Source organism: Branchiostoma floridae, chromosome 5 (genome assembly GCF_000003815.2).
Source record: "Branchiostoma floridae strain S238N-H82 chromosome 5, Bfl_VNyyK, whole genome shotgun sequence".
NCBI classification, from domain to species: Eukaryota; Metazoa; Chordata; class Leptocardii; order Amphioxiformes; family Branchiostomatidae; genus Branchiostoma; species Branchiostoma floridae.
The window spans coordinates 16,157,813-16,185,088 of NC_049983.1; the positions used below are offsets into that span (position 1 = coordinate 16,157,813).

At 41.5% G+C, this 27,276-nt stretch overlaps 1 protein-coding gene across 1 annotated transcript; it reads left to right on the forward strand.

Annotated features, from left to right (window-relative positions):
• Window positions 1–649: 649 nt before the first annotated feature.
• Window positions 650–27,275, forward strand: LOC118416010. The gene is made up of 16 exons (XM_035821044.1): window positions 650–868; window positions 8,222–8,317; window positions 8,590–8,688; window positions 8,919–9,020; window positions 9,667–9,771; window positions 10,824–10,895; window positions 14,588–14,815; window positions 18,202–18,357; window positions 19,017–19,247; window positions 20,206–20,361; window positions 22,272–22,688; window positions 23,025–23,441; window positions 24,555–24,622; window positions 24,714–24,888; window positions 25,131–25,189; window positions 25,796–27,275. The coding sequence occupies exons 2-15, from the start codon at window positions 8,257–8,259 to the stop codon at window positions 25,184–25,186; spliced, it is 2,343 nt and encodes a 780-aa protein (XP_035676937.1). The 5' UTR covers window positions 650–868; window positions 8,222–8,256; the 3' UTR covers window positions 25,187–25,189; window positions 25,796–27,275.
• The last annotated feature ends 1 nt before the right edge of the window (window position 27,276 follows it).

A 27,276-nucleotide genomic window follows, 5' to 3' on the forward strand; every position in this document is an offset into this window, starting at 1 on the left:
TAGATAAAATTACGTTTAGAGTGACCTTTGCTGTCAGATATGTTTGTAAGATCAGATAAGTCCGTCGTTCATTCTCCAAGCAAAGGTTGGGGGGGGGGGATAATAGTGGGCTCCATTTTTAATGTCTGCACCTTCCCCCCGAGACCACTGCTAGAAATGAAGTACGATCTTACTGTGCTGCTCTCTCAACGACAACTTGGTAACTTGACCTACGTGCTTTTGAAAGACATTGATGATCGGGGTGTAGGGCGCACTGAAAGACATACCTCAGCCAGACTGAAATTTGGAAAACATATATTACGTAAAGGACGTGACCAGATTGCCCATACGGTTAAAGGCTAATAATAAAATCCAGAATTCGTACTGGTAGTAGATACATTCCCGGGACAGAAATGTCAGAGATATTTCAGTGTGCAGATCCGTAGTCACAGAGAATAACATCTATCTGCGACTTTCGCCTGATCAAAAGGTCATGTCCTCTTATCTGCACTTCACATTTTATGACGCATGAAGTTTTACAATGTGATAAAAAACTAGAAGGATTTATCGACGAGCTCCCTGTGACAAACAAAAAGGCGGAGTTTATGACGTCATATATTGGCTTCATCAGCCTGTATGTCATTTTCAGGTTGTTTTCCACCCCTTCAATTTACGTGGTTCATTGGTGTATGTGCAAACACTCCGACCCCTTGTGTACACTTGGTAGTCACGACGAACCGACCTGTCGACGCCAATATAAGGCCTGGGTAACTTTCACACTACAGACATTTCCAGAGAGGCGACCATCCAAACTTCGAAGAGATCCCGCTAGGAAGCGGAGTCCGGGAAGCGAGCCTGACTGTGATCATATCGACTGACGTCGACAAGGGTGAGATCATCCTAGCTTTTTTCCAGCATATGGAACGGCTATATACATGGCGCGATCGTCGTACGATGGCAATCTGAGGGCATTCTTGATCTTAATCTTGTGATAGTCGTGCTTGTGCCCCGTTACCATGTTTCTTATACGTCGGCTGCCTAAGATACCTGTCGGCGGTTGGTTCTCACACGAATTCTACGACATCCAAATCGTACGACTACCCACGATGAAGGTGACGGAGGATTTTTGCTCGAGCTCCAGATATCTGATATTGTTTGTGGAAATCTGAGCTGTTTGCAAGCTTACGAGGAACAAAATTGTGAGAGTGTACACTGGTGAGTTGCAGAGTCCCTGGAAAACATATGAGAAGCCGGAACTATAGCTTTTTGAAACGGAAATCCGGATCAAAACGCATCCAACATGGCGGCGCGGGGGCCCCCCTCCCACCATCACCAGCAAAACCAACCAGAGAGAGTCGAGCCACTGTTTGTGCAGGTTTCCGACGTATACATCGGAGCGGACGCCGAGGCACTGTCATGTGTAGAGATCTGTCTTGCGGCTGAGGAGGTTTCAGGACCTGTCACAGTTGTAGGAGCGCAACCTCAGGGCAAGGGCAGGACACACTGGCGTCTGTACCCACGCACCAACCAAGACCGCCTGAGCTTAATCCAAGCAGGTACTATCACACTCAGGGAACAAGAGGCCTCACTGCTACAGAAGAACCCCTTCGTCGTGAGGCCAGGGACTGCAACTACCAGAGTGATTGTGAGTAACATACCATTATCGTATGACAACGAAGAAATAGGGAAAACTCTCAGCACAAGAGGCTACAAGCTACTGAGCCGTGTCATTGATGAGAGAGCTCGGAATAAGGAGGGTAAGCTAACACGCTTTCTGACGGGCAGAAGATTTGTCTATATCGAGAAGCCTAGCACACCTCTCCCTCCCAAGATGTCCGTAGGACTTTTTGTGGCTGAGTTCTACCACAGAGAGCAGAAAGAGGCCAATCGTACTAGAGCACAAAAATGCAGCAACTGCCTACTGGAAGGGCACCACAGAAGCACCTGTGAAAATGAGGTAGTCTGTCTGCAGTGTAGGAAGCCTGGTCACAGGAGAGGTGACCCAAATTGTGATTTGGATGGAGAAGTCACCGACACTACCAGTCTGCCAGACACACGCACTGACAACACAAGAAAGAACACTGCTGCACCAGGACAGGAACCTGAGCAGGAGCAAGACAGTGATACAGGAGACGAGACCTCTGACATGGACGAGACAAATGGAGAACTTGTTCCGAACAGTCAGAACAGTCAACCAGGACGAGCAGACACCAGGTCGCAGGGAAGAAAGGAGTACCCTACAAGGAGCAGAAGCCACAGCCGTGTCAACAACCGGCAAGTAGAGCAACACACCGAACAGGACAAAGTGGACAATAACTCTAGCAACAACTCCCTGGAACGTGACTCAGCACAGCCATCAATCGAGATGTGGCTAAAAGAACAGAGAAAAACTGAAACAAAACAAAGTGCAAAGAATAAGTCATCAAAGAGGAGAAAAAACACATAAGTATACTTTATATCTTACACATGTACATGTATCTCATATGAGTATGCTTTATATCTTGTCAGATACTTCCCTCTCAAATCCACACAATCCCTCGCTTAGATGATGACACACAGAAACATGAAGCTGATCTCCTTCAATTGTAGAGGAATCAGATCATACAATAAAAGACTAAAAATTTTAACTTGGTTAAAAAAGAAGAAGACTGACATATGCCTTTTACAGGAAACTTATCTGACAAAGGATATAATACATACTATAGATAAACAATGGGGTGGTAAAACCATCCACTCTTTTGGTACAAACCATAGTAGGGGTGTAAGCATTCTATTTGACAGTAAACTGCCTGTAGAAATTCTAGAACAAAAAATTGACACTGAAGGAAGGAAAATTGTTGTGAATTTCAAATTGTACCAGGAAAAATATACCCTACTATGTTTATATGCACCAAACGATCAAAGACAGAGAAGAACTTTCTTCTATGACATTCAAGAATGGTTACATGACTGGAATTTATACACAATGTTGGTTGGAGGTGATTTCAACTCCATACTTGACCAAAATATGGACCTTCTTGGTGGGTCCCTGGCGACAATTGACAAAAATCAGGCCGTAAGGGACCTTTGTGCCCATTTCAACCTACAAGATATATTTCGGCACATGCATCCCACACTGAAAAGTTTCACTTGGAGAAGAAAAACAACTGCACGAAGGCTAGATTACTGGTTGGTTGAAAACACCTTGACTGATGTTATGGAAGCTGGCCATTATGCCAGTATTTGCAGTGATCACAATGCTGTGTTTATAGATATGCATGTTAAGGAAACACCAAGAGGAAATGGATTCTGGAAACTAAATGTTAATCTTTTAAACGATCCAAACTATAAACACGAAATAGAAAGGCTTATAGAAGATACCAAAATAGAATTCAAACAGTGTAAACCAGAACTTATATGGGAAATATGCAAAATGAAGATCAAAGAGCTGTCTATAGCATGGTCAAAGTTTAAAACTAAAGAGAGAAACACCTTAGAAAAAGAAACAACAAATAAATTGGAAACTCTACAAGAGAAAATAGATAAGGATTTAAATCCTCAAACTCTTGCTGAATATGAATGTGTTAAGACGCAGCTGGAGAGTATTCTCCTAGAAAAGGCCAAAGGTCAACAAATCAGAGCAAAAGCAAGATATATTGCAGAAAGTGAAAGACCATCCAAGTACTTTTTGAGCTTAGAAAACAAGAAGCAAAGTCAAAATTGTATAACCTCGCTAGTGAGAGACAATGAAAAAATACATGACCAAGCAGAGATATTAAAAGAGTGTAGAAGCTTTTATCAAACTCTATACTCCTCTAAAAAGGTACCCGAAGACAAAATTGAAGACTTCCTGGGATCTATGAATATTCCAAACATACTATCTGAACAAGAAAAGCAGGAGTGTGACAAACCAATCACATTACAAGAATGTGAAGAAGCTGTAACAAGCATGAAACAAGGTAAAACACCTGGCCCTGATGGGCTTCCACCTGAATTTTACAAACTGTTCTGGCCTTCAATTGGAGTTTTAGTGCACTCTGTTATTTGCAATGCACTCAGTGAAGGAAAACTACCACCCTCCTTCAGAAAGGCCCTACTAAGATTGATACACAAAAATGGAGACATGGAATCACTTAGCAATTGGAGACCTATAAGCCTCTTAAATACCGATTATAAGATACTTGCTTTTGTCATGGCAAATAGAATTAAACCTCTCCTGAAAGATCTAATAAATAAGGACCAGTGTGCTTACATAAAAGGACGTTTCATAGGACAAAATGTTAGATTAATTCAAGATATAATTGACTTCTGTGACTCCAAAGATAAGACAGGTATTGTACTATTCATAGATTTTGAGAAAGCATTTGATTGTGTGGAGCACAATTTTATGTTTAAGGTATTAGAGAAATTTAACTTTGGCCCAAATTTTGTAAACTGGGTAAAGATCATGTATTCTGACTGTCTGGCCTCAGTCATCAACAATGGCTGGAAAGCCGCTAGTATACAACTGCAGCGGGGTATAAGACAAGGATGCCCATTAAGTGCGCTACTGTTTCTTCTTGTAGCAGAGATCCTATTTTATAGCATACAAAATAACCAAAATATCAAAGGTGTCACAGTAGACGAAGCAGAAATTAAGATGTGCCAGGTGGCAGATGATACCACTGTTTTCTTGTCCACTGAAGACTCACTGTATGAAACACTTGAGTGCCTTAGCTCATTCTCTAATGTGGCTGGACCCAACTTAAACAAAGCTAAAACAAAAGGACTGTGGCTAGGTATATGGAAACACAGAAAAGATGAAATAGCAGGTATCCAATGGCCTTCTGTAATTAAGTCACTTGGTGTAAATTTTGGTCATAGCAAGGAACAACTAATGAAATTAAACTGGGATGACAAGGTAAAACAAGTTAAAACAGTTCTCAATACATGGTGCCAAAGGAATCTTACTTTATTTGGGAAAATAACCATTGTAAAGGCATTGGCAGCTGCAAAGGTAACATATGTAATGAACATTCTTCCAACACCAACAATAGTGTTAAAGGAGCTAAATACTGCCTTTTTTAACTTTGTGTGGAGTGGAAAAAAGGACAAAATTAAACGGAAAACTCTCATTGGCAACTATGAACAGGGAGGTTTAAAAATGCTAGACATACATAGTGTGAAAGATGCTCTCTTGGCGTCTTGGGTTAAACGTTTACTTAATGGTAAGGGTTCTTGGAGATATATCCCTTTACACTACTTATCTTCCTTAGATATAGACTTGAATTTTGTGTTTCAAATGAGTTGCATTGAAGACAAATACCTGTGTAATGTACCCCTCTTTTATAAGCAAGTTATCTATGCATGGTACAAAGCTAAAAGCAATTGTGACACAAACCAGATTATCTGGGGAAACAAGCATATTGTATCAGGGGGGAAAACACTCTTGTACCCACATTGGATTAACTCTGGTTTTGTTTATATACAGGATATTTTACAAAATGGTACTTTTATAAGTGACAGAGAGGTATTCCGAAAACTTACCAAGAAACATAACTGGATGTGTGAATTGCTCATTGTAAAAAGAGCCATACGTAAAAATTGTTGTATCGAAAGAGAAACGTTAGAAACACCAGCCTTAGATTTTCCAAAAACTTCTGTGATATACCAAAACCTTATGTTACAAATATTTATAGTTCCAAACTGCCAACAGAAATGGCAGACACATTTTGATATATACTCACTTAATTGGAAGAAGATTTGGAAAATGCTAGGCACAACTTCATGTAAAGAAACACAAATAGCAGAGCTTAATTACAAACTACTTCATCAAATTTTACCATGTGGTGAGAAATTAAGCAAATGGAGAATACAAGATGAAGATGGTCAAGTAATTGATCCTGTATGTAAATTATGTGACAGTGGTCATGTTGACAACTATAAACATATGTTCCTGGAATGTAAAAGGCTAACTAACCTGTGGAATTTAGTACATACTTCTGTACCATTTAGCCCCAGTAACCCTTATATTGATTTTGAAGAGATTATACTGGGAAAGGTAAACCAGCCAATAAACGAAAATATCCTGAAGAAAAGAATACGAATAATATCTATAGCAAAGTGGGTTATCTTTAAAACATGGATTTTTTCTAGAAAGTGCCCACGGCCAATTTCAGGCCATAACTTATCTAACATCTTCAATTGTGAACTCAAAAACAGACTTCATGTTCTGTAATGTTTACTTCTATGTACTTAAATAATAATTTTTAAGCTCATAAAAAGCAACAACAACTGTTAAACCCATAGTATGTAAACTATAGTTCTAGTCCAGTCTAGATCTACTGTGTTATAACATACTGTAAACTATACATTGTTATGAAAGAAAAAGTCCCGAATGTTAAAAGTTACTTGTTGTTTTTGATAACCATCTACATGTATCATAATTATTCCATGACAATTGTGGCAACCATGTGGTGTATATTGGTTATACATAATAGCCTGTATAAGTACATGAGAGAAATTCTTATATAGACAATGATACTTCTTCCATGCGCATTACCTATTGTGTATTTCACTAGTACTTCAAATTACTCCATGTACAATAGTAGCTTAGATACTCTGTTGTTGACAAATGTATTATTTGTTTTACTAATAAAGCCTTGAAAAAAAAAAAAAAAAAAAAAAAAAAAAATGAAGGTGACGGCGCCGTTTGCAGAACCCGTTGCGGGGATTACTATTACCCCTGTTACTGCGCGAAAATCGATGTCGGATGACGAGTCTGCAAGCTTTAAATGACATTTTCGGCAGTAATACGTCCGGAGTTTTCTCGATCAGCGCGCGATTTTTAGTGATCTTCGGCGAGTAACCGGTCCTCGCTGTGCACCGAAACTTGTTCTTAACATCATCAGCGACTAGTCGCAGAGCTTTGAGGTGTTGGGCGAGTTGAGAATGACTTATTGATCGTCGGTCGAACTCCCGCAGGTTGGACGAGTTTTGCCCGAGTCCCGTTTGCAAATTCAGACTTTCTTTATTCTAGCGAGTAATTCTGTCACTGTGGCTCCTGTGTGTTAGTATGTGGCCTAGATTTATCACACAATTCCTTTCCTGTAATCATTTCTATTCTACCCGTGTCGCCCATTAAATGGTTAAAAAGATTCACACAACTAAGACATCATATTGATTGAACTGTTCCTTTTTACCTCGTCCGCGTGCGTATTTTGCTTCAAAGTTTTCCACCCCACCTGCCTCTATATTGTCTGTTCGGTCTCTCTTTCTGTATGCCATATGTTTTGACAGATCCGTTCAGAACTCGCCGCTAAACTTACTACAGCTACTAATCCCGGCAAAGTAGAAACCGCCATTTTGTACCGGAAAAAAAGATACGAGAGTCGATACTTTGGGCAGCGACTAAAAGGTTAATAAAATGTTAGCACATAATCTATGACGTTCAAATCAACCAATCTACTCCCAGCTATGACTTTCTCTTTAAACTTTTGCGACTAATTTATGACGTCCACTTCAATTTAAACTATGCACAAGGCTTTTTTTATAGATTAATGGTATTCAATTGAACCGATCTTGAGCCTTTTATGAGCCTGAAAGTGACTGAGGTTGCGAACGAACCACTCCAAGGCTAAGCATAAAACAACTCATCTCTAAGTAGATGTTGGGACAGGCTAACGCAGGCAATAACAGGCAAAGAAATCAGGTACATATTCATCTCCTCCGAACATTATTAGCCCAGTCCTCCCTAAAATACAGATGAGTCACAATATGGAACAGCCTTTCCTTCCTTATATTCAAAAGTGCCATGAAACACACATCTCATAAACCACCCTAGTCCCTTGTAGTAGTATTATTTATCTTTATCTATATTACTGTTATTATTTGATTATCTTTTTTGTATTATCATAACATATGTGCTAGTTACTCTTCTTTGTTATTCATAATCTCATTGATCATACAATTTTGGTTGTATAGAGGAGGAGGGCAAAGCACACACTGTAAAAGGTTTCCCTCTCCTCCTGCACCTGTTTTTATACATTATTTTCTTTATTTCTTATGTATTTTGTTATGTGCAAATAAATAAACAAACAAATAAATAAACAAACAAACAGGCCGCTATGCCAGGTTGGTCTGCCACGAAAGGTTGGCCCTACGACTAAACCCTGTGGTACACCTGCTACGGTCACTTCCATTCTAGTGTTGCACTTTTGATGACCCTCACAAGTTGTAACTTTCGTACAGGTAGATTTGTAATTTTGTTTCTTTCCTCTCCTAGATATAGCAGTTTGTAGTAGACGGAACGGACAGAAGATGACTCGTCACTTTGCGCTTGTCCTGTCTCTAGCACTCCTGATTTGGGGCGTCCATTCAGGTATGACCCCCTCCTGTCATACGGGAGAGACACAACGTAAACTGGAAGTCATAATGGCATTTAATCTTTGCCATCATGCAAATGACATCATAATGTGCAAATTTTGTTTGTATCTTACGATGTATCTTACGTATGAAGGTGAGAGCTAGGCGAATAGTAGCGTGTGTTAAGCGGAGATCAATTTATGGTAAATTTCATAATCGCATTCCTTTCATGATTTCCTTGTTTGAGAAGGTACTCACAATGTTTAATGTTGACTGACTTTCATGTAGAGCCCGTGTCTTACGTAGACCAACAGGGCAAAGGCCTGCCTCTGAAGGGGGCCATGTCCAAACTTCAGGAAAAGGAGCTTCTATTGAAGGAACTTGAAGGTACATACTTCATTTAAGTACACAGTGCATCCCCGTACACATCAAAGGGCTATGAATAGGAACATTCTTTGTACACAATCAAGAGTTTTATTCAACCGACGTTTCGGTGACTGACTGTCACCTTCCTCAGTGCAACTCTGGCATCAGTTTGACTTGGGAGAACATGCCGTGAAATAAAGTTAATGGACTCTTTCTAATGTATATAAAGTAGTCGATTGCTTTTTTCACAGAGTTGGCCAAAGAAGAAGTCATGAACGACGGCAGCGATGGTACCAGCAGCATCGATTACAACATGCCTGAACTGACAGAGAAGACGACATTTGTACCGCTCGGTTAGGCCATGTTGATTTGATCACATGGATGGCATCCTCTGGAAACACCAAAACTGATGCGAGCGTGCGATTAAAAAAAAACGTTGCCTTCATTATGAAATCTAAGTTGTCAGGAAGGTTTAACAAATGACACAGAGTATGTATATTCCAAACAATAGATCCTTCCCATTTTGTTCTTTCACATCTTCTTTACTTTTGAATATACTTTGGCATTCTATGACATTAGTATCCGCATACTTTACATATGGCACATATTTGTAAAGCTATTGTTAATCTTTATTTATTTATTTATTGATCTTATAGGGCCGTCCCTTCAGTCTAGATGACTGATTTCCAAGGGAGCCCTGCGACAATCAACATAAACAATAGTCATACAACATAAAACGTAAATAATCGAACACAGGAGTAATAAAGTATGTAACTAGCTCAACATAAGTGAAAATTAAAAACTCAAAATCATTCACTACAGAAACAGATCGCAATAATAATCATATAAACAGATCAGAACAAAACATAAATAAACTTCAAAATCAAGCTCAATTACAAAAAATAAATACTAGGTCATTGCTTTGGTCAGAGGGGTCAGAGGTCAGATTGTAAGGCTCGTTTGAATGAATTCAGAGTGGTTTGTCCATATTTCTCCCAGAACCCATGTCTCCAGACGACCAACAGGCCAACGAACTGCCGGCAGACGAAGATGAGCCATTATCCAACCTTCAGGAAGCGGAGATTCTCTTGAGAGAGCTGGAAGGTATCATTGTTTCCTTTTCCAATTCCTGTCAGCAAATAGGGTACATTTGTGTGCGTAAATGTGTCAGTGGACAGCATACTGGACCGCCATGTATTCTTCGCAATATCTGCTTGTAACTCCAGAAGTTGTGGATGGATCTTACTGATATTTGGTATGTGTGCAGGTATGGGGAAAACGAAGGTCAAATTCAATACTGCTCCCCTTGCGGCTTTCTAAGGTACTACAGTGGAATTCTGGCTTTTTCTCATGTTGTGGACATTCTGTTGTCATGCGTGGTAGATAGCTCTGTCTTGGAGCAGAGAATACGTTGTGTAGGTTTGAGCCCCCTAGCAGCTTTTTTGGAACTGCAGCGACCGATTTGCTTTAGGACTTACAGAAGAGGTCGGGGAATCGTCATGACGTTTCGTATATCTTAAGAGGTGATTTAGATTATGAAATACTGATCTTGCAAATTAGTGTCTACTTTGGATAATCAATGCGGAAAGTTTATAAACCGCTGATAGAACTCTCAAACATAAGGCATATGTAATTGAGAAAGAGAAGTGTCGATTGAGATAAGTTATGAAAATGAGTACCTCATTTACATAATTAGTGATAAATGATGGGAATTTCATCTAGCGATGTTTGGAAGGTGAATATCATTAGACAGAAATTATGCTAATCATGATTTAAGATGAAATTCTACATTTACCGTATTTGCTTAGACTTTCATACGTACAACAACTTGTTTTATTTGGGTACAGAAGAAGGTCAACTGATATAATTCATGCATATGAGTGCCTTATTTTTGTAATTAATGAGAAACATGTATAATGCTGCGTTCATAATACGAAAAAGCTAGCATCGTTTGACGATGGTCTGAGGCCGTGGAACAACATGTACATCAAACATCGGAGATATGAAATAGATTCAACTGAGCATGTATGACATATAAATTTTCATGTGATATTTTATCTTCATTTAATGTCCTAACATTACTGAATCTATTAATTTAGAAATATATAGCCATGATCGCTTTGTTTTTAACCGATTAATATGATACTGTCTCACAGAACTAGCCGAGGAAGACAGGATGACCGATGACATGTCGGTACTTCCCGAGAAAAGAACTTCTGCATTGCTCGGTGAGTGTACCGATATCGCACACAACATTTCAACCGCATATACCTTTATTTGCAAACAATCATTCCTCATTAATTATGCAGGTTATGTGCTTCCGAAAATGATTTAATCAGGTTGGTATATGATGATAGTTTATTGATTGCAACCAATCGCTTAATTACATATTCAGGAAATTAAAATATACACACACATACATTAAAACTTAACATAGTAATAAAAAACACAGTAATAAGACTAAGCATTAACACCGTAAGACAATGCAGATGAGCTATTACTGCAGAGTAATAACTAAAATAGCTATTACTACAATGGTGATGGAGGATTTCAACTTGTGGTCAACTCAAATGTTTGTTAAGAAGGGCTACAAAATATGGAATTGGGCTCATTTTATAACGATTTGTTTTAGCGACAGGGATATCAAGTTGGTTTGCTCCCTTCAGGCTTAGGAAAAAGGGAGTTTTCGCGGTGTTTGATGTTGAAACAGTTCTATAGTACAGTATGATTACCCAACGCATATCATAGGATATCCGAGCTTTCTTTTGCATAACGAGTAATGGTTATGCGCTTATTTAATTTGCTCCGTTCATATTCGCCTCTACGTACCTACATGTAGCTATAAATGTCATTAATACTATCAACTTGTCATTGTCATTGATTATGCAAAAACGTCTTCTTTCGTATAATTTGCATCTTTAGCCAAATTGCAAATGTCTAAAGTATAAGCCCAACAGCTAATGACGAAAATAGTTTATACGCAAACGTTTTTATTAATCATATTTCAGCCATACCACAGGTATGGTGAAATATATTGTTATATTCCAATCCATACTACAGTATGGATTGCAATATATTGTTTTTTGTCGCTTCTCTTTATCTTTTCCTTCTCCTGCCAAATCTTCAAATGGATTCAACTTTTTCATTTTCGCGCCAAATGAGCTGAAATTTGGCATGAAGGTAGGGATAGCAAATACCCGCAGACGTTTTGTTTTTCACTTTTTTTGATAGAGGCCTTAAGAATTATCATATTTAGGGTTTTTGGTCACTTTTATTTCGCGGTAGCTGTTTTTATTATGGATGTAATAATTTCAGTTTTCACCCCTACGCCGTCCGGTATAGTGGTTGAGGTCTTCGTTATGATCGCGCCTTGTGGTATTTGAATATCGTCAAGCAGATGTTGTCCTCGTCGGAATATGCCATCTCGTTCCGGCTTTGCGTTTCTAGTATTGAGGTTGGCTTGACATAGCATACTGTTAACATTTTGCGCCGTTGATAGTCATATGCATTTTATGGTTAGAACGTGTTTGATACTTGGGATCTTTTTTCGCGGTAGCTATTTTCATTATCGATGTAATAATTCGAGAAATCATCCCTATTTCCCTGGTATTGTGGAACAGCGATGGGGTTTGGCAATTACTTATCTCCAAGCAGATATGGGGTTTTGTGCATGTCGTGTTGTCAGCTGTCCACAGCTGTCACTGGCCCACTTTTAAAAATGGTGTGCGTCTCAGGTATCCATTGTGAAGCTGTGTGGCTGTTTCCATTTGGTGTCGTTCGATTAAGACGCTGATTTTTCTGTTGATGAATACAGGACTGTGTTTTAAATTTGGAAGTGATAGGTATGTTAGCTTTTAAGTACGTTTTTGGTATAAGTCGATGTGATGTCTTATGTATGCGATATAAACACCGAGTCATACACCACAGAAAACATCACAATCAACATAAACCATAATTACTAGTAGGTCACAGAGTATGTTACCTACGGTCACTTGTTGTTATTTGTTGTAACAACTCTACTGTACATCTGAGGAATAGGCCGGGATTTGAACACCAAACCATCCAATTCGGGATTGCCAAAAGATTAGACCAATGACGGTTAAATCGTTCCCTCACCTGAGAATAAAGTTCACAGGTGTGACTACCTGCCACAGGTAACAGGTTACATGTAAGTGTGGAGTCAGTCTAAACATAATATATAATAAAGGGTTAATGCCCCGCCCCGAGGTTTATATGGTGAGATAATCCCTGGTCAGGTGCGATAATCACCGAGTAAACCACCGAGTGAGCGTAGCGAACGACGTGGTTTATGAGCTGGTTATCGCACCTGACCAGGGATTATCTCACCATATACACAGAGGAAAAGGCGGGGCATTAACGTTATTATCATATAGCCTATCCAACTGACACATAGCCTATCCAACTGACACAGGCCGTTTTCTGCGTGTTTACTGTAACAACCTGCGGATGACCGCGGGTGACCCCCGATAGAACGCCCGTTCTGTTTGATCACGTCAGATCGAACAAGATTCGTGTTCTAATACCCCGACAAGAAGGAAATTTTGGGCCAAATTCGACCATCGGGTTTGTTTAGTGGGGGTGTTGAAAATCATGTTTGATCTTTTTCTGCTTAAAAATCATTTAAATCTTTTTAATTGTGTTGTATTTTAACATAAATTGTTCGAAATAAAGTCCAATACGCTGTTTAATAGATATAATCGATAAATACTTAACACTATTGGTATTATTATTATTAGTATTAGCGTCCTGTCCCCTCTACAATGGTGCGGTCCAAAAAGGCTGCGGTTATTCTAATAACCGCACACTTTTCAGGTTACGGCCTGATAACCCATAGGAAATGGGGGCCTCTGATTGGTCAACTCCATCTGGCTATATGATAATGTATGTCAAATTCTAGTTATACTCTGTAACATCTCTACAGGACATCAAAATCATCTTTATGATAGATCCTATAGAAAGATAAAAAATGTAATATTCATGGTCCTGTCAACAGTGCCAATTATTCCACTGTTGACAGGACGATCCTGTCAACAAAAATTGTCACTGTTGACAGGACGATCCTGTCAACAGTGCAAAGTTTTCTACTGTTGACAGGACGATCCTGTCAATAGCCACAACCTAAAAAAAAATTAAAAAGGTAACCAATCAATTAGCCTGAATTAATATCCTGAGGAGGATTTGGCAGCCAATCAGCGAGCCTGGTGATATCTGGAAGAGTCCATTCTTACACGGAGGGGTTCATTTTTTTTAGAATTATCTTTGGACTGGTGTTATGTAAAGTTTTTCAGTGAGTGTATTTTTGGACTGGGCTATTTTGCAATTTTACATGCGGTGTGCTGGAAGAGTCCATTCTTGCACGGAGGGGGCGTTTTTTTAAAATCCATTTTTGGACTTTGGTGATTATGTCAAAGTCCTGTTTTAGCGGATGTATTTCTGGATTTCTCCACTTAGCATATGGGTATCACAGGAGTCCATTCTTGCACACGGAGGGGGATTTTTTCAAATTCAGTTTAGGATGGGTGATGATTCAAAATTCCATTTTTACAGGAAGTGTTTTTTAGACTGGTCTATTATACCTTTTCATGCACGGGGGACCTTTTTTGCTAAATTCAATTTTGGATTCGGTTTCTTATTCAAAAGGCCATGGGAGTATCACTGGTCTATTGTGCAAATTCACATGGGGTTCACTAGAGACCATTCTTGCACAGGAAAATTTGGTAAGATTCATTTTTGGATTAAACTGTCATTAGTAACAGTGATTTTTCAAATGGGTGATTTTGGAACAGTCTATTGTTGCATGGGGAGGGAGATGGCTGAAATTTGCTGTATTTGCTCTCAAGCAAATGTCGGCCTTTCTAGTTTTCAATTTGTTTTGCTGTGAATGCTTCTCTCCTCTCAGAAACGAGGTGGGAATCCATCGGCGGGCGGCTTAAGTTCGTATCAGTTGGGTCCAACGGCGTCTGGGGAGTGAATAGCAACGATGACATCTATTACCGTACTGACACGTTTGAAAATGCAGCGTCTTCGGGCAGCGGTTGGCAACACATCGGGGGCAAACTGAAGCAGATCTCATCAGGACACTCGGTTTGGGGTGTCAATGCCAACGACGATATCTACATACGACAAGGTCAGTATGCGCTTTCCTGATATTTCGATTGCAACAATCCTCTCAAGCCAGCCCCCAGCGCTTTTATATGTCAAGCAACTAACTATACCTACCCTCGAGCTCAATCCGTCCGTTTCGCCGCGTTAGCGCTGGCCAGCCGTCAGCCCCCCTGTTGTTGGAGGTAAAGCTACCAGCCAATCACGTTGCCTCTTGACGGTAGGCAGCGACGTGGTTGGCTGACGAGAAAAAAAGACGCTGGCCTAGAATAAGAGAATAACTTAAGTTTAAGCCAACAAGTGAAAAACATACTACTTAGCAGCGTTCCCGCCAGGTTTCTGAAAATATGCGTCCAAATATTTTGGAGGGGCGTAACGAGCGCCGGAGGCGCGAGACGAGCGCCGCAGGCGCTCGCATTCTAGGGGGTTCCGGGGGCATGCTCCCCCGGGAAAATTTGGATTTTCAAACCCTGTAGAACACAATTTCCTGCAATTTGAGTGGATAATCATGCACTTGGAATTGGATGTCGGTTGCCTCTTTTACTCCCATTTTCAGTTATCGACGACCACCCTCTTCAGTCTTCATCAAAATACATGTACGTTATATTAAAAAAGCTATAAGCACAGGGAATCAGCCTTCCGTGACCTGGCCCGAGTTTTATTTGTCCAGACATGTCTATATGAAAATTTTGGATTTTTGATGCTTCGAAACAGAGCTCTAGCTAGTTCGTCAGCCCATGGAAAAATTATGCCAATTTTTTTCCGTCATTGAATAAAAAGATGTCTACCTCGTGCGATCGATGTTGGGCCCTCCCACATCAAATAGTTTTCCGTGACGATAAAATAACGGCGCTGTGTTTTTTTTCTATTTTGCCCGATGATTTTACTCAAATTTTTCGAATCGGTGGGGTTTTACAAGGCCATACCGTCATTTTCCACGAGCGTGCGTTTGTTTCCTGCGACCTCAGGTAACCCCGTTTTCGGCGTGAAATCTTTGGCTGGATTTCTTTTTAAATAGACCAAGAACGTTATACATTACTCGAAGGAGGACGATCTGTTGCCTCTTTGGCAGTGATCCGTGCCGGTGTAGCCTTGAAGCAGTAGCCAGAAAGACGTCCCAACGTGCTGGGCGCTGCGATCGACAGTCCGTCTGGGGAGGGGGGCGTGCCGCGCCATGTGCCACGGAGGCCAACGCTAGTGCACAGCCGACTCGGTCGACGCTTGACAACAATATTGCGGCCCCTTTTCTGCCGCAAATTTTGTCTTTTTGAAACAAAATAAATTTTGTAAATAAGAAATAAAGTGTATAGTTTTGGATTCTTCACTTATTTACCGCGCACCTTTTTTTTTAACTTGGATAAATGGGGAAACTTTAATAGTAAATTGTTAGCAGCTATATATAGGGAAGAAACTCAAGTTGCCAGACGACACGGGTGGCTACCAACGTCACGTGCGCTAATACTCGGTAACTTTTATTTTTTTCCCGGTGACCAATGACAGAGTGTAACATTACATTTATCAAATGCTGATTGGTTCTTAAAACCCTTGTCCTGCGGGCCCAGTTATATAACCGGATGCACATGCTGTGCCTGTGTGCGGGTCCGGTTATTTAACCGGTTGGGGGTATTCCCCACAGGAACATTTGTGGCTTCTGTGTGGTAACCAGGAACAGCTGGGAAGAAGATGGGGGCTGCATGAATGGGGTCAAGGGTCAATATCCTGGTTGCGCAATCAATCCCAGAGCTCTTTGCAGGCATAAATTATGTTAATGAGCCAAGATGGCCGACTGTCGTCTGCAGATATGTTTTTTTCATGTTTTTTTCGTGTTTTGGGGCATAAATGCTTAGTTTAGTCGCTAAAATGTCAAAGTTAACTTGGTAACAAGTGCATAAGGAGCCTTTCCCCACTGATTCTGAGGCAGAACATCCAATTTTGGGCAAGAATGGTGAAGAAATGCTGCCAAACATGAGAAAAGAAGATATGCACGTGAACTTTACCATTTTTATGGAAAATTACCCCCCACGCAACAGGAAACGAATTAGGACAGTCTGTTAAGCTGCAAATTCGACCTTGGTTACTTTTGTGGAGGTCATTGAGTACCTTGATGTGGCAAATAATTAGTGACAGATGGAGCTGATCATATGTTACATTATCCTATTGAACAGCCTTTTCAGCACCCAGGACAATACCTAGCCATAAACTCACCTGCAGTGATACCTGGGTAATTTTTTTTGCTGCATGTGTGGCTCTGATGTTGTCAGTATGTCATAGGAATGTTGTAGTGTTGATACTAAGATTATTTATGAAATTCAGGTATTATTAATACAAAAGTTTATGAAAATAACTTGTTTTATTGATTTATTACCCTTGCATATCATTTTTATGACTCAGGGTCAAACTTTGAAGACATTACTTAAAAGTAGAGACTCTCAGCTTTCTATTGATGTATAACATTATAGGGTTACTTAAATGCAAAGTAAGTAAAAAATAGCAAAGTAAAAGCATTTCCCATACTTTGAAGAGAATCAAAAATGCCCAGCACAGGGAGGGTATATGGGTAAAAAATTGCCAGCAGGACAAGGGTTAAGATGATTGGATTTGGACCTGGTGGCCAATCTAGACTGCTTGGCGCCGGCGGCCTGTTTTCAAAGATACCGACTGCCAATCAACTGCCCACAGCGTGAGAACTTTTGTTGAGATGTGCAGCACTCGAGCAGAACAGTTTGTTTGTTCAATACTAGTATTACCCACAAATCTTTAACAAATACGTGAAACTGAGGACAAGTAAGTATCATGTTAATATCAGAATATAAAATCTGTATAAGATTTCTTCGAGTGTTAAAGAAATTTTGCTGACTGTCAGATGTATTTCACGGGCTACAAAAAATTACTTTGCGCAACGGACAGCTCAGACTGGCGCGTGGCTGGGTGTGTCGCACATGGGTCCGCTAGTTGTAAAACGTACCCCGCTCCGCCCCATGCCCAGACTACTAGGATGACCGGAAAGTGAAGAATTTGAAGTATAAATTGTAAAGGTAGGATTCCTTCTTATAAAGACAGATTTTTGTAAAGATTCCAGATACATTTTGTACACTGGTGGTACAGGTCAGCCTTTCTTTCAGATTTTTTTATGGACGCATTCAGCCGAGCCGAATGCGTCTTTCCAGAAAAAAATGCGTCCAAAGACGTAAAGACGTATGCCTGGCGGGAACGCTGCTACTTAGTAAACGTAGTTTTGTCAACAAATGCACATGGTTCTACGGGATGACATAGTAGTATTAAGATTGAGCCAAATTTCACATTGATTGACTTGTCTGTTGTGACGTTTTTTGGAGAAAATGTTTTAGCTTATGCTTCACTTGTGCATAATCTGTTGCGAAGAAATCATCTTACGATTTCGTTTACTTTTAGGCATAACATCCAGTAACCCTACAGGGACCGGATGGCACAGGATTGAAGGGAAGCTCAAACAACTGGACGTCAGCTCGACCGCAAAGCAGCTGTGGGGCGTCAACAGTGGAGACAACATCTACCGGCGGACAGGGATCACTACAGCGGAACCAAAAGGTTACCGACTTCATATTCATCTTTCGATTCATAACTCTATTCAGACAAGGGGATTCAAGCTATATATATAACCAAAGGCCAGCTGAAACCGTGTGGGGCCTCGTGGCGTAACGGCAGAGTATTCGGCTCAGAACCAAGTGGTCCCGGGTCCAGTCCTGTCATGTCACCGACCTTGAGAAAGGCACTTTACACATCTTTCCTCACTTTAGCTCTACTCAGATGAATATGAGTACCAAGCTCCACTAGGGCCGTCCCTCGGATAGGACATTAACGTTACATCAGCCCGCCTACCAAAAGTGACCACCAATTCCTAACAGTTGCAAGTGGTGACAAGTGTGATCGGCAATTCATTGGCAATGTGTATGTCCCACAAGTGATTATTTTCAAGATTCTTTGACACCATTGTGGTGACGTCTACTTATTGCTAATCATTTTATCATAATGGCTAATGTTCACCGTTCTTGTGGTTGCCATGGTAATGAGTGTATGCACTGTATTCATAAGAGTTCAAGATGGCAGCTACAATGTACACATGATGTGGTTTTCTGGCGTTTGGACTCTCCTGGTTGCTGCTAATGGGAATAGAAGTCTTAGTTGACCTTTTTTTACATAAACGACGTATCCAGATTAACACCATGATGGCGTTTTTTCCGCCACAGGTGCAGGGTGGCAACACATTTCCGGCGGGCTGAAGTTCGTGTCTGTTGGTCCCGCTGGCGTGTGGGGGGTGAACAGAAATGACGACATCTTCTACCGTACGGGAACCTTCGGAAACGAGGCCTCTGCAGGCAGCGGTTGGCATCAAATCGGGGGAAAACTGAAGCAGATCTCGTCAGGGGACAACATTGTTTGGGGAGTCAACGCCAACGACGATATCTACGTTAGAGAAGGTCAAGATGTGAATCATGAATAACAATGATTTTGCTTAATCTAAGTGCGAGACAGGTCATCCAAAAGTTGTGAAGACTGGTAACACAAACTGAAAACAGATGTTCTTCTCTATAAGCGGGCATGTGTTTAAGTTTATAATTCCATGCACAAATTTGATGTCTATGGCCAATGCCCCGTATTCCACCAATGCACATAATGCAGTACTGTTTTATATCATACGTTATTTGTCCAAAGGTGATTTTCAGGAACCACGTGGGTCATGTTAATATTTTAGGGGCTTTGACCTCTGGCATTACCCATGAGTCCCTGGAACTGTGAAGAAGCGTTTTATCTTTGGAACTCAGTTGACTTGTGTGGATTGGCGTTTGAATTATATGAAAAAAACCCAGAAAACTAGTAATGGACTTGCTTTGTTGTAGCGTGACTACACACGTCTTACTTCTGGTGCATATAGAATACAACACGGGGTATTCCGTACTACCCGAGGTCCCAGCCCGAGCGCGGGTCGGATCGTCCCGAAGGGGAGGGCGATCCGACCCGCGGGAGGTCTGGGACCGAGGATGATACGGAATACCCCGTGTTGTATTTTATTTATATCATGCCAACCTGAGGAAACTCATGTTTATCGCAAAAAGACGGGTTTATTTGCACATTGCGACAACAACTTTATTCGTCCATTCGAACAAAAGAACCGGGTAAAGGAACAGGCCAGTTCAATTTGGTTCGAGAAGCCAGTGTTCGAATTTTCGACGGCGCCTTCTATTTAATCGATGGAAGCCCGTTTGCTGCAACTTCGAAGCCTGTGTGATACGGTTTTTTTATCACACGGTCCGGAACACCTGTATCGAACGTTTTCGCGTCACAGGTATGATATAAAATTACCTATATAGAGGGCACGCACCTTTCTCCACTCGAAACAAACGTTCCTGACGACTGCATGCATTGTCCCCTCCCCAGGAATAAGTTCGAGCAACCCTACGGGAACTGGATGGCGTCAGATCCCAGGGAAACTGAAGCAGGTCGAGGCTAATCCAAGCGGCAGTCAGGCGTGGGGCGTCAACTCAGCAGACGGCATTTACCAACGTGTCGGCACCGTGTCAACTGGGTTACTAGGTCTGTAGACTTATACTGCTGACAACTTTCTTTATATTCAACCTGTCACAGCCTTCCAATGATTTGAATAAGTGTGCTCGGTAGTACATTATGAAAGCAAATAAGTTTGGCAATGAAAACGCATTGCCTTGGCGACGGAGTTACGGTTTGTATGTACTGATGCACATATGTCGTTATTGGCGCGTTTGTTTTGCAGCCAACTTGCTAAATTTCACAATTGATTATCCATCAACCTAAGATTTGGTTAGTAAGACTTGGTAGCTCCTCTTCCAAGTTGTACAGCTTTGAATGGTTGCGACATTGTAATTCTCCTTTGTGTACTATTTCTTTTGTGATGTCTAGGTGCTGCACACAATGTAGCATATTTTGCCTAGTCAAATCAAGCAGGTTTAACCTCCTTGGTCAAATATAATGCTCTTACCTGAAAAATGAACACATGGAAATATCAGCAAAAAAACGCAGTAATTTTGATATAAAAAAACGCTTGTTTCACACATCGATGTACATTTTTGAAACATTATCAAGGGTGACGAACGCCACCAAACTTTTCAAACTGGACACAAAACCACGCACAAAGGTACAAAAGGTAGCGTGTTTTCTTCTTTATCTGATCCCACCGTGCTAACTGCTTCAAAATTAGGCCCTGAGATACAAGTTAGGCTGACATATGTCATAAAGTCCTTGACCTAAACCTGGAAGTGATTTCCACAACTCGCAGGTAATTTTCCGAGGGCCATATTTCAACAATCCTTTATCCCCTGTTTGAAATGTTTACATTGTCATGGCCACCATACTACATACTACAACTCTAGTACGTCTGAAGTCCTAGGCTTTACTCAATTGTGCACGTCAAAAATCGCCTTGCGAGCGTACAGAAAACACTCCTGTGCACACGTATATATCGGTATGTGCCCTGCGACTGCTTACCCGTGTAGATAATGGTTCAGTCCCGCGTGATGCAACTACGCACGGGGGGAAAAAATTCCAGAAATTCCTGTACAATACTGGGAATGTTTGCCAATCGGACGCATAATATACTGTTAGGCTCGCCCATGAGGTGTCGCCAAAAAGAGTTTAAGGGCGGTGTTGTACTAGTGTACATACTCGCGCATATGTATGTATAGAACAATATATATGTATACTGCGCTGAAGAAGATGTTATCAAGTTGGTTGACTTTCAGGCATTTAAGCTGTAAGTGACTGGACTGGATAGATACCAATTTGAGACATTTGTCAAAGCTAAATACACACAAAAATACAGTATGCATTTACTTCAGCAGTGGTTTAATTTCTCGATACTAATATAGGAAAAAAAAGGAGTTTTCGCGGTGTTTGATGTTGAAACGGTTCTATAGTACAGTATGATTACCAAACGCATATTCGTGGTGTTAGGACTTCGCGCCAAGAGTTCACTGTGCACAGTCAAAGTCAAAGTCACATGTGAAAGCCCCGAAATTGGAATCACCACGAGCATGACAAAATTTACAGTATTGTCCCAGTGGCTAAGAAATTAGCTTTAATTGGTTTTGTGCCCGAGGAAATAGCGAAAACATCTATTTTTGAGCATGATGGTGAACCAGGGTACTAGCCAGTGTCCGTTCTTCCATCCTTTGATTGTATTTTGCTGCTGGGAATGGACAAAAAATGTACCCATTCCGTCCTCTTTGACAGACAAAAAACTGCATGTAAAGATATTGATTGAACCAAGTTGGGTCTACCAACAAAATTTGCCCCTCAATATAAAGGAACTAGTGTTTCAGCGGGTCTAGTTATCCCCTGGCGCCCCCCCCCCCCGGACCGTCGCGCCTTCGACAGGATTTCCATTCAAAATCCGGGGGACGGAAAAAATTTCAGCCTAGACTTGGGAAGATAACCAATTGACATACTTTTTTTCATTAACGTTATTCCAGACCCAAACGTTGCAGCTGGAAGACGTGCATATCAGTCAAGTGTGCACGGGGAAGGTATCCCTGGCCGAGCTGTAGACGGGGGGAGAAGCACTAGCTGGGGACACAACTCCTGCACCCATACAGTGACCGAAAACAACCCATGGTGGTACGTCGACTTGGGAAAGACAGTTACGGTCGACCACGTCGCTATCGTCAACAGGCTGGACTGCTGTGCTGAAAGGATCACCCCGCTTGACATCCATGTTGGGCAAAGCACTGACGTGGCGAGAAACGCGAGGTGTGGGGACCATCACCGCTTCCCGCCCGGACAGAGCGAGCTGACTGTCGACTGTGACGGGAAGCGGGGCAGGTACGTTGGGATCAGGCTGCCGGGCAACCAGAGAATCCTGACGCTGTGTGAAGTGGAGGTTTATGCAGGTAAGATTCATTCATTTTCTACATCGAGATGTGGTAGAATAATCAGCATTTGGACTTATCCTTACGACCTTCATAAATTGCCCAGAGACTGCAACAAGGTACACCTGGGGGTTGTTATATTAGCAAAGAAGCACACCGTGAGCATGACTTGCGCGTTGTCTCCCCTCTTCAGTCCCACAGCTATAGCTACTCGACTGTCTGCTGCAGACTTTCCGCCATACACCTTCCCAACCACAACGAATCCGTTCACAGCAGCCCCACTCGATGTCAGTTGTGTTTTACATGTTATATCGATGATCACCTCCGTCTTAATCAATTCGTTTTACTTCCCTCCAGCTCCAAACCGAGCTCTGGGACGACCTGCAGTCCAGTCTAGTGTTGGATGGAGTGGCTTTCCTCCCCGAGCGGTGGACGGGTGCCGCGACCCAAACTACGACCAACAGTGCTGTACCCACACCCAGGCCCAGACGAACCCCTATTGGTACGTGGATCTAGGTTCCCAAAGGCGGGTGCAATGGGTGGTCATTACCAATCGTCAGGACTGCTGCCATGAGCGCCTCAGCCCCTTCACCATCCACGTTGGGAACTCTCCTAACGTCGCGAGTAACCCACGCTGCGGCGGCCACCACACCATCCCCGCCGGCAAGGACAAGGATGCCATCAACTGTAACGGGATGAGGGGACGATATGTGGGGATCCGACTGCCAGGCCACGGCCGTATGCTGACACTGTGCGAAGTAGAAGTCTATGAAGGTATGACGATAAACTAAAAGATTTATTTTTTATTTAGATTTCAGGTCTTCACGACTTTATTCCGGCCGGTTAGGTTAGAAGCTGAATTTTTGGGGTTTACGGAAAAGGCTGGGCTGTCTACCTGGGCTGGCTATCACGTCAGGCTACTTGGACCTACGAAAGCCCATTGGGACAAAAGCTGTTTTAGCAGTAGGGGCTGTTTGTGCTCAGCGAAGGATCTGTGTGTTATTATGTGAAAGAGCTGTGTGAAGTGGCAGTGTGTGAAGGAGCTGTTTGAATCAGTTTGGGTTTGAATCAGTTGATATGCCACCAATCTTGTGCACTTGGGAAGGGCTCTTAACACGACTTTCCTCCCTTCACTAGGGTAGAGAAAAGAGTACCTAGCTTCGGTAAGGGCCCTCCCTTAGACAGGGCAAAGAACCCACCACACTTACGGAAAAGACTAGGGATCCTTCCTTCCTAGTGTAAGTGGTTCAAAACCTTAAGTCCTATGGCCGCACCTGGGGTAATTGCTGTCGTATTGAGGTCACCTGAGTTAGCACCAAATGGCAGCAGTTCCAGACCCTTGCACTTTTAGCAACGCTTATTTTAAGCTCCTCACAATTCAATTGTTGATCCTAATGTATGGCGCAGAAGCCTGGACCCTGACAGCCACTAAAGAACGGCTCCTGGCCGCCTTTGACCAACTAGCCACCAGTCTTAAGACTAATCCAATCAGCCCGATAAGTCGTGTTAATAGCCCTTCCCAAGGGTACAAGATCGGTGGCATATCAACTGATTTGAACCCAGAACCTCTTGGTTATGTAACACACACAATAGCTTCACACATAGCTTCTTCATTGAGCACAAACTGCTACCCCTACTGCTAAAACAGCTTTTGTCCCAATGGGCTTTCGTAGATCCAAGTAGCCTGACGTGATAGCCAGCCCAGGTAGACAGCCCAGGTAGACAGCCCAGCCTTTTCCGTAAACCCGAATTTTTGCACTTTCGAGCGGAGTCCCGTGAGACCATAGGCGGCTACCGGGCTATTTGGGGGCTTGGGCGGGGCCCCGGTTAGTTTTAAGTCGGACTTAAAATCAACCAGACAGAGGCCCGGTTTTGTTGTTGTTGCAGGTAGTGGATACAAGAAGAGGACGTCTGATGTACGAGGCATTGAGGGTCAGGGCTGTGGAGAACATGAGGTTAGACTCTTCCCATCATATTCCTTTGCAACGAAATGTTAAAAGGCGAGATTAATATTGTTTTAAGTATTGATGTATATACATACTATAGGAAGGAGACGCCTGGGTGGCTGATGAGGATAAACACAACTGCATCTGTGACCTGAACGAAGCGGTGTGCACCAAGGTGGACTGTGGGGAGAATGGTGAACAGGATCCCATCAAGGACGAAGATGGAATGTGGTCCTGCCCCGAGATTCCAGATGTCACGAGTGAGGAGGAATTAGGTAATGTGTCAACTCTAACCTCGCCAAATATTCCAAACCTGCAAGGTGTCACTGTTACAGTGTCAGTATATCTATCTCTGTCCATCAATCTATCTTTATGAATCTAATAGATATACTAGTGTCTCTCTATAATCTCTCTTCTTCTATCCCTCTCCATCTCTCAGTCGTCTACAAGACTACTCGTGTTGTACTTTTTTTTCTCTGTCAAGAGTGTTGAAAGTAAAAGTTGATCTCTTTTGCAGAGCCGGAGATACCGGACGAAACCGGGAGGGCCATGGTGGGCGAACTCCCGGCCTAACAGGTAGGCATGTCATTAAACTTGCAATCAGCCTACGGGCACGGACTTGCAAATAAACTTTCTTCCATTAAATAGAGTTAAGGTTGTATAGTTATTTGTGTGTTCCTTCAACATCGCAATCTTGAAATTAAGTAAACAGTCGTGCGATGCAAAACATTGAAACTTTTATCTAATAAGAAATAGTCTAAAGATTCAAAACTGTCTGTGGGATGCGCACTATAATCGATAATCATCATCATCTGCCGGTGATTGATTCCCAATTCATTTTTATCATTCCGTTATATGGTGATTCCAGAGTCCCGCTTGTTATGTTGTTTCACGCTGTGCGCTATGGGCATGGCATTAAGAATAAGCCCGATCCAGTTAAGCTCATGTACATGTAGAAGCTAATCTTTCAATCTAGTAAATATAAATCATGAGCTTATATGACAAACCTGCAGCCAAATATTAACTATGATTATGATATAATCATACAACCCAAGGTTCCGACGGGGAAGCTAGATCAAGTATTTACTTATGATACTTTGTATGTAAATAACTAAATTGTAATCATGTCAACGTCCATTCATCTAACTCATCTAATTCTGCATGTTGCACTCTGTATTTCAGGACGGAGTCGCCGAGAACTACTCCCGTCTGCAGCGGCCGCTGTAAGATGAGGACCCGTCAAACGGACGTCGACTAGCTCGGTGTGCCTTGCGTGTGTTTGCATCGCAGATAAAATAGTCCTAACAAAAAATTGCAGATTCATGCTTCTAAACCTTTTCAATGCATATGAAATCTGATAAAACAGCAATGGAGTGTGTAATTAGAAGTACAAACTTTTAAGGTAAGTTGGTGGAGAACTAAGAGTTAATTAGCCCAGATCCGCTACAAGTTTTAGTCTACAGTGTTCCTATTTAGATATTTTTGTTCAAGACTCTGTCATATTAGTCTGGTCGAGAACTAAGAGTTTAGCCCAGATCAGCTACAAACTTAAGTCAGCAGAGTTTGCATTTAGACATTTCTGTTCAAGAATTCTGTTCTATTAGTCTGGTTGAAAACTAAGATTTTAGCCCAGATACGTGTCATATAGCACCGGAACAACCCTTCGATCACTAAACCAATATTTTACTGCCTATCAATCAAATATTTGTATGCAAAGATGGCGTGTTATCCAATATAGGATTCCAATTTATTGTCAATTTGAGCTAGTGAAAAGTAAAACAAAGTCAACATGATATGGCGTATTTTTCACTCACAGCTTTAGTTTAATCACAGCATCTTCATGTGATTTGCGATCGGACAACACCAACGGAAAATATTTGAGATTCACGCTTATTCTACGGTTGTGATTTTAATGATTTTACATAATCACTCTCTATACCTGCTACATTGTACTTATATAGTATCCATTCCAGAAATTAATGCATGAGTTGTAATTGACGAGTGAAAAAACATCATGTGAGGTGTAGAAACCATACAAGGATGTGGAAGGAGGATGTTTAACACCAGGGAGAAAATTGTCGATGTGACTTGCCGTTAGATAAGAAGTAAATGATCAGTATCATGATTGTGCGTAGCTGATGTTACGTACCTACACGTTGATTTAGGATGATGAGATGTTACAAGTAAAATTTAGAAACAATTGATAAGGAAATTCCAATATCAGAATGAAACTTTGCTGTATTTCAACATATCAATATATATTCAAGATGGTGGCAATAAATCTGCAATTTCAGGACTGCAAATGATCGTTGTCCGTGTGGTTTGTTATGTTAAGTTAATTGATATATGTCATCCATATAATCAAATCAGCATGGCCTTAGACAGAAAAAAAGACAAATTTTGATGGTCATGTGAATGCAAATACAACACTACACATCCATGGTTACATTGCCTTTCTGTCCTGTTCTATATCTACACACAGGCAATATGCGGGAGTAGTTGGTTTAAGTCTTGTTTACATGTAAGCTGTGTCGTTGTAATATTTGGTTTGTCCCTTGCAAGCCTCCTCCCTGATGACTTCAATGAAAGCTACCCCCAGGCCAGTTTGACTTATCATGAATAAAGGAAGCTTCAAACAAACAAACAAACAAACAAACAAACAG

Bases quoted from the DNA above. Each gene is read 5' to 3' on its own strand.
- LOC118416010 (XM_035821044.1), top strand. From the start codon at position 8,257: ATGACTCGTCACTTTGCGCTTGTCCTGTCTCTAGCACTCCTGATTTGG. The intron at 8,318-8,589 runs GTATGACCCCCT...ACTTTCATGTAG, and splicing joins GATTTGGGGCGTCCATTCAG to AGCCCGTGTCTTACGTAGAC. The intron at 8,689-8,918 runs GTACATACTTCA...CTTTTTTCACAG, and splicing joins TCTATTGAAGGAACTTGAAG to AGTTGGCCAAAGAAGAAGTC.